This window comes from Notolepis coatsorum, assembly GCF_963971535.1.
Source record: "Notolepis coatsorum genome assembly, chromosome: 19".
NCBI classification, from domain to species: Eukaryota; Metazoa; Chordata; class Actinopteri; order Aulopiformes; family Paralepididae; genus Notolepis; species Notolepis coatsorum.
Genome location: NC_140183.1, coordinates 57,398,312 through 57,406,283, shown reverse-complemented (window position 1 = coordinate 57,406,283; position 7,972 = coordinate 57,398,312). Strand labels below are relative to the sequence as shown.

General features: G+C 45.9%; 1 protein-coding gene across 1 annotated transcript; it reads left to right on the top strand.

The window, feature by feature from the left end:
• Positions 1-1,347: 1,347 nt before the first annotated feature.
• apoa4b.2 (apolipoprotein A-IV b, tandem duplicate 2) lies at positions 1,348-2,519 on the top strand (the record flags this gene model as incomplete). Its single annotated transcript, XM_084336661.1, has 3 exons — positions 1,348-1,387; positions 1,606-1,756; positions 1,940-2,519. 3 exons carry the CDS (start codon positions 1,348-1,350, stop codon positions 2,517-2,519), a joined length of 771 nt encoding a protein of 256 aa, XP_084192787.1.
• Between the last annotated feature and the right edge of the window lie 5,453 nt (positions 2,520-7,972).

The window sequence follows — 7,972 nt, the reverse complement described above, 5'->3', positions numbered from 1 at the left end:
TTGAGCTTTATGATTTATGATGAATTGAAAATGGGGGACCCTGATGTAAACAAGACGAAAGTTGGTCTGCATCCCCAATTAACAATTGTATGTACTGAGCTGTACTGTACTGTACCCATTCTGCAATCTGTTAATAAACTTTTCAATCAATCAATCAATCAAGCTACGCGGAGCGCAGTCAGTCAGTAGCCTACCCCCCGTATATTCCGATAACGCTATATAAACCATGAATGAATGAATGAATGAAAACTTTATTAACAGATTGCAGAATGGGTACAGTACAGTACAGCTCAATACATACAATTGTTAAGGGGATGCAGACCAGAGAAAGACTTTCGTCTTGTTTACATCAGGGTCCCCCATTTTCAATTAATCGTAACATATATGACATGCTGCATTCATTCTGAGAGAAAGATCTATTATTCCAAATGCTATTTATAGGGTTTTGACCATAATTACACTACTGTTGCTATCTTACAATGAACTATAATGAACTACGGTTCATACCGAACATCCAGTGTTATTATGCACAGAAGCTCATTTCCTTGTTGTAATAATATATTCTACCACTGGGAGCTAGGTACGCCAGGTCTGAAATGTGCGTAGATGTACGCACAAAGTCAAGTTCAAATCGAAATTGATGAATCCCACTCTTTGCTTAGAAATGATCGTACGCACGGGTTACGCACAGATCTGTGCGTAGAACACGTTGATGCATGAGGGCCCAGACTTTGGATCATTATAGTCTGGCCAATGGCCATCTATATAAAGCAGACACAACCCTACGAGCCTGACTCACAACTCACTGACTGGACTCACAGATATACTAACAAAGTCGCAGGTAAGAAACAGATGTAGAACTATTAACAATGTAACAATGTTGATCTCAAAGGTGCGTTAAGTAAGATTTTTGATTATTTTGAATGAGGACCGTGTATCACATACAGTTACATGGAACGAGAACATTATAATTTAGAAATTGACTCTTCATAGTCCTTATTCCATCTGCCCACTCAGAGATGGTGGATAGGGGAAATTATTGTAGATGCGCCACTTGATTGTAGATGTTAACCCTTTCACTGCCACACTACCAAACGGTTAACCCTTTCACTGCGACAATACAGAAGGTTAACCCTTTCACTGCCGCACGACAGCAGGTTAACCCTTTCACTATCACACTACAGATGGTTAACCACTTGATATTGCACTTGTAATGTTGCATGTTAATTAAATCTACACGTCCCTCGTTCCAAATAATCAGAAATGTTCCTTGGAGTGCTTGCTATATTAACATTGTTCATCTCTTGCTATAATAACCTCATTCATCTCCTAGAATCTCACTAAGATATGAGGGTCCTTGTTGTACTCGCACTGGCCGTTTTCACTGGTACGTACGATAGCAAAAAGTCTTGTACCCAATTATAAAACAGAAAGGGTGAAAAAGTTGTAACAGGAAAAACATCAATTGATTTACCAAGAATGAGTATATATTATTGATATATTATGGATATTCTGTCCAACACTACTTAAACCCTGGCTGCTAGATAAGTGTCTATTACACTTATAAACCTGCATATCTTGCAATGAACTTATGCTCGTAAACAGGTTGTAATGCCAACCTCTTCTACGTTGATGAGCCCAAGACACCGCAGGAACAGCTGACTGATGCATTCTGGGACTATGTCTCCAAGGCAACCCAGACAGCGGATGATACCCTCCAGATGGTCAGGAAGTCTCAGTTTGGACAGGAAGTCAAGTAGGTCCTGTAACGTGTGGTAATAGGTCAAATAGAGTGTGAGATGTTGGACATACATTTTTTTTGATTAATCTGAATTATTACTCTAGGATGCTGACCTGATGTGACCTTTCCGTCTCTCTCTCTCTTTCTCTCTCTCTGTGTGTGTCTCTCTTGGTCCCCTACCCTTTCTGTCTAATCCAGTGTTCGTCTCACAGAAAGTGCTGACATGGCCAGCCAGTATGCTGTCACCCTGCAGAACCAGCTTCCCCCTATAGCCCAGGACCTGATGACCAAGATCAGCCAGGAGGCTGAGGTGCTGAGAGAGCGTCTAAGCCAGGACCTGAGTACTGTCCGGGGCAAGCTGGAGCCCTACGCTGAAGAGATGAAGACCCAGGTCCAGCAGAGGGTGGAGCAGCTCAGGCAGGAGCTGGCCCCCTATGCAGAGTCCCTGGACTCCGAGGCCCTGAAGACCACCCTGATGCAGAAGAGTGAGGAGCTGAAGAGCAGCCTGGAGAAGAGTGTGAAGGAACTGCAGGCTCAGATTCGCCCCTACACAGAGGACATGAAGCAGATAGTGGACCAGCGTCTGCAGGAGTTCCAGGATAGAGTGGCCCCCATGGCAGACCAAGTCCAGGTGGAGTTGGCCCTCAAAACCCAGCAGGTGAGGCAGCTGGTGGCCCCATACGCTGAGGACCTGAGGGAAAAGCTGGACCCCTATGCCCAGGACCTCCAGGGCCAGCTTACCTCCCTCTACGAGTCTTATGTTAATGGTGCAAACTAAGTCAACCTCCACCCGCTCCATCACTCACTAATGGAGCTTTTCCATTGACCCTCACAGTATAGGATGGCAAACCTACTCATCCTATACTGTACCATGCTGTGTTGCCTGTATGCTTCTCCATTATACAACAACAGACTTGTCAAACGAAGGTAGGGGGAGTAAGCATGAGTGAACCTCATATTGAAGAATTGGTCAGAACAGTCTTATGTTTGCAGGTTAAGTATTTAATTAAGTTCACTAACGCTATTGCCCAGTTGGCCAGTCACTGTCATCCAGGAAATTATTGTATTATAAGTTGGTCAGTCTAGAAACAAGAGGGCTTGAACGCACCTTCTCCCTACACTATTCTACAAGCCCACTGGAAGTGAGTCTCACTACACTATTCTACAAGCCCACTGGAAGTGAGTCTCACTACACTATTCTACAAGCCCACTGGAAGTGAGTCTCACTACACTATTCTACAAGCCCACTGGAAGTGAGTCTCACTACACTATTCTACAAGCCCACTGGAAGTGAGTCTCACTACACTATTCTACAAGCCCACTGGAAGTGAGTCTCACTACACTATTCTACAAGCCCACTGGAAGTGAGTCTCACTACACTATTCTACAAGCCCACTGGAAGTTAGTCTCACTACACTATTCTACAAGCCCACTGGAAGTGAGTCTCACTACACTATTCTACAAGCCCACTGGAAGTGAGTCTCACTACACTATTCTACAAGCCCACTGGAAGTTAGTCTCACTACACTATTCTACAAGCCCACTGGAAGTGAGTCTCACTACACTATTCTACAAGCCCACTGGAAGTGAGTCTCACTACACTATTCTACAAGCCCACTGGAAGTTAGTCTCACTACACTATTCTACAAGCCCACTGGCAGTGAGTTTCTGGCTTTGGGAGAGTAGCAAATTGTTCACAAATATCTATTGAACTTTCCTAGGCCATGGAATTGGAATTCTTTATTTAGGTGGTGTTCCCCTTTAAATAATTAACCTACAAATTTAAGACATGAAACTGTTCTGAAAGCACAATATTGATGTAACTAAGAGATTCGCTGGGGGAATTGTTTTTAATCCATAGGTATTTCAACTACAATAGATTTCCATTGACCAATCAACTGTCTGCAGTATCGGATAGCAGCACGGATAGTACCCCAGAGCAGGACCTAACATCAGCATGGGTACCACAGTTCGGCACAGCTCAGTTGGTAATGGAGGAAGCAAAACAAAGTGGGAGCACAGTAGTGGAAAACCCCTAATGACACCATGGCCCTCTATGCTAAGACCTCTAGCAGCGGCTATCTTTTGAGGGCATTTACCAATGCAAATATAAATTCCAGCCCAAGCACATGGCAGAATGAGTGGATGTTTAGATGAATGTATAGATGTATTTATATACAATGTATGCAGACTCTTGTGTTTTGTTTGTTCCATTTCTGTATTCTTTGAATTCCTAATGTAATTTATTGAATTAAACAAAAGCAAAACAAAAAAACTGCTGCATTTCTTACAATTTCATTGTCAATGTAAAACCAAGAGTAGCCTAAATACACACCACATGAAGAGGGAAAGCCATATAATGCCATTGACCATCCAATCCAAACTTGACCTATGTCAACTAACTGTATGTCACTATTAAACAACAATCTCCTCACAGGACAGGAGTGGATGTATGTAGACATAGTAGTTTCAGATTAAATATAAGCTTTTGTAAATGTTTCATCTTATCTCAAAGATAAGGAATATTGTTACTCTTTTCTCTTGTTCTCCCCAAAAGATCAAATTACATTCATAGTAAATATGGAAACCTTTTAACTGTGTTTCACTATTACACCAAAATAATCAGCTGGAGAGGCGCCGCAATAAATCCGGCCTCACTGTCCATTGCAAGGCCTACAAAGTCCATGTGGGACGGTATAAGGATGCCTTGGCCAAGGCCAAGTCTTTATACTACTCCACCCTCATCACCAACCAGCAAAACCACCGCAGACGACTTTTTACGACCATCAACCGCCTGCTCTCCCCCATTGTCACCCCTCACCCTTCAGATGCCACCGACCTCCCCTCAAAATTCCAGGACTTCTTTCAGGGTAATGTGGATTCCATCTACCACCATCTCTCAATCCCTGCCCCCCCCCCCCCCCCCCCCCCATTCCACTCGCAATCCAATGTGTGATGGGGTGGGGGTGCTTGGCACTTCACCCCCCCCCGCCTGCTCCTAATCCGCCTCAGTGCTCCCTCTCCTCCTTTGCACCTGTCGATACTCTCCAGGTGGCTAGGCTGGTCACCAAGGCCAAGGCCTCCACCTGCTCCCTTGACCCCTTACCCACAGTCCTGGTCAAAGCTGGCCTACCTGCCATGTGCCCTACCATCGTGGGAATAATTCATTCCTCCCTGGAATCGGGCAGGGTACCCTCTAGCTTCAAGACAGCATCAGTCACGCCCATCCTGAAGAAGCCTGGTCTGGACCCAGATGACCTTGGGAATTACCGGCCGATCTCCAACCTTCCTTTCCTGAGCAAGATCCTGGAAAGAGCAGTGGCCGCCCAACTGCACCAATACCTGTCCAACCATGAGCTCTATGAACACTTTCAATCTGGCTTCAGGAAACACCACAGCACCGAGACTGCCCTCACCAAGGTCACGACCTTCTCATTGCCACCGATTACGGTCACATCAGCCTCCTCATCCGCCTGGATCTATCTGCGGCCTTTGACACGGTCTCCCATTCCATTCTCCTCAACCGCCTCTCTGACCACCTGGGTGTTACTGGGACTGCTCTCACCTGGTTCGAGCCCTACCTCACTGACCGAAAACAGTTCATCTCCATCTGCAACTCCACCTCCACCCCTGCCCCAGTCAACCAAGGTGTGCCGCAGGGCTCCGTTTTTGGTCCACTCCTCTTCACAATCTATTCTACATGCTCCCCGTTGGTCACATCATCTGGAAACATGGTCTCAATTTCCACTCCTACGCTGATGACACTCAGCTCTACATCAGCACCTCACCATCCACTCCTCTCCCCCCACAGCACCTCGTCAACTGCCTCCTTGACATCAAGGCCGGGATGTCATCCAATTTCCTGAAGCTAAATAGCAAGAAGACTGAGCTCATGGTTGTGGCTAAGCAGTCACTGCTCCGGAAGGTTGGAGATCTCCTCCTTGAAGTGGATGGCTGCCTAATCCACCCTTCCCCAGAAGTTCCCAACCTGGGCGTCATTCTGGACTCCACCCTCTCCTTGTATTCCCACATAAAAACAATAACTAAATCAGCTTTTTTCCATCTCAGGAACATTTCCAGACTCCGGTCATCTCTCCCCGACTCTGTAGCAGAGACTCTCATTCACACTTTCGTCACCTCCCGTCTTGACTATGCAAACTCTGTCCTCATAGGGTTATCCAGCAATGCCCTGAACAGGTTACAAACTTACAATATGTGCAAAATTCTGCTGCCAGGGTTCTCACCCGCACCAAGTCCTGGCACCACATCACCCCACCCTCATCCACCTCCACTGGCTTCCAGTCAAGTCCCGCATCAATTTCAAGATCCTCCTCATCACCTACAAAGCCCTTCACTCCCTTGCCCCCCGGTACCTAGCTGACCTCCTACATCCTGCCCCGGAGGCTGCGGTCCTCTCACTCCGGTCTCCTCTCCATCCCCACCACCAACATGGGGACTGTTGGTCCCAGAGCCTTCTCTGTTGCCGCACCCACCCTCTGGAACTCACTCCCTCCTAACATCCATAGTGCTACATCCCTGCAGTCCTTCAAATCCCAACTTAAAACCCACCTCTTCACCAAATTTATAAATGACTCTGCCTGATTTCCTTTCTTTCCTTTTGATTATTATTTTGTTGTTACGTTGTTCCCTTTTCCCCTCCCTTAGCTTTATTATATATATATTTATAAGGCTTGGGGTGTGTTTTTCTAGTCTAGTAGATATTATAATGGTCAGGAACACGGCCTGGGTTTTACTCACTCCCACACCAAATAGGGAGAGGATGTTTCCCAAGCAGTGTTTGTGTCTGTTGCTAAACCTACCTCTGAGTGACAGTCATCACCTTGACGATCACTAAACCTCCCTCTGAGTGAGTCATCACCTTGAATATCACTAAACCACCCTCTGAGTGACAGTCATCACCTTGGCAATCACTAGACCTCCCTCTGATTGACAGTCATCACCTTGGCGATCACTAAACCACCCTCTGAGTGACAGTCATCACCTTGACGATCACTATAGACCTCCCTCTGATTGACAGTCATCACCTTGAAGATCACTAAACCACCCTCTGAGTGACAGTCATCACCTTGGCGATCACTAGACCTCCCTCTGAGTGACAGTCATCACCTTGACGATCACTAGACCTCCCTCTGAGTGACAGTCATCACCTTGACGATCACTAAACCTCCCTCTGAGTGACAGTCATCACCTTGGCGATCACTAAACCTCCCTCTAAGTTACAGTCATCACCTTGACGATCACTAGACCTCCCTCTGATTGACAGTCATCACCTTGAAGATCACTAAGGCCCTGTCCACACGAACGCTGGGTTTAATGTAACCGTGATTGTATGTGCGCAGTTGCACTGTTCGCCCACACACAGCCGGGGTTTTGCTACACTGCAACCGCGGTCTTTGAAAACCGGAGTCCAGGGTGAAGTTTTGCGCACATCCCGGTTTCAGTGGGTGCGTGTGGGCATAGTAACCGAGGTTATTTCCAGTGTTTACGTCAGAGCTGTCGCAATTATTTCCCATGTTTACGGCAGACTGTCGCAAACAATAGCAAGTTAGCAACCGAGCGCGGGGTAGAGAGATTAGAGCAGAGCCAGCTACACCAGTGTTTACAGCAAAGCTGTCCCAAGTAGCGTTATATGAAAATTATTGTAACAAACTTTTGTTCGAAACGTATCGTCTGTGTTGAAGAGTGTTGTGATCGACTGATGATGTCTGTTGTCGCATTCCTGACCTGACGCTCAGAGTAAACCTGTAGCTGCGGCTACCAACTAACTCATGTGTGTTGTCAAGTTATTGTTATAAGGAACCCAGTCCCAACTACAACAGTCTGCATCCCCTTAACAATTGTTTGTATTGAGCCGTATTGTATTGTACCCATCTGCACGTGTTAAACAACGTTTACATCCATTAATTCTACTACTAGCCCTAACGTTACTACATTATTACGTTAGCCATGTAAGCTAACAAAATCAGCTACCTTTTTGTGAGACTAAACTCCGCTCTTGGTGGTAAATTGTGTCGATGTTGGTTGTTTCATCAACAAATGAGGCAGAACACACAGTGAATGTACCCTTTTTTGTTTATTGCACGTTGTTCTAGCTGCAAACTGTAGAATTGTTTGGCTGTGAGCAAGGAGGGATGTTTATGTTCCAGCCACCTACTGCTTTGGCATTGTACTACATGTATATGACGTCACTCGGTGCAGAGTTTAAACCAG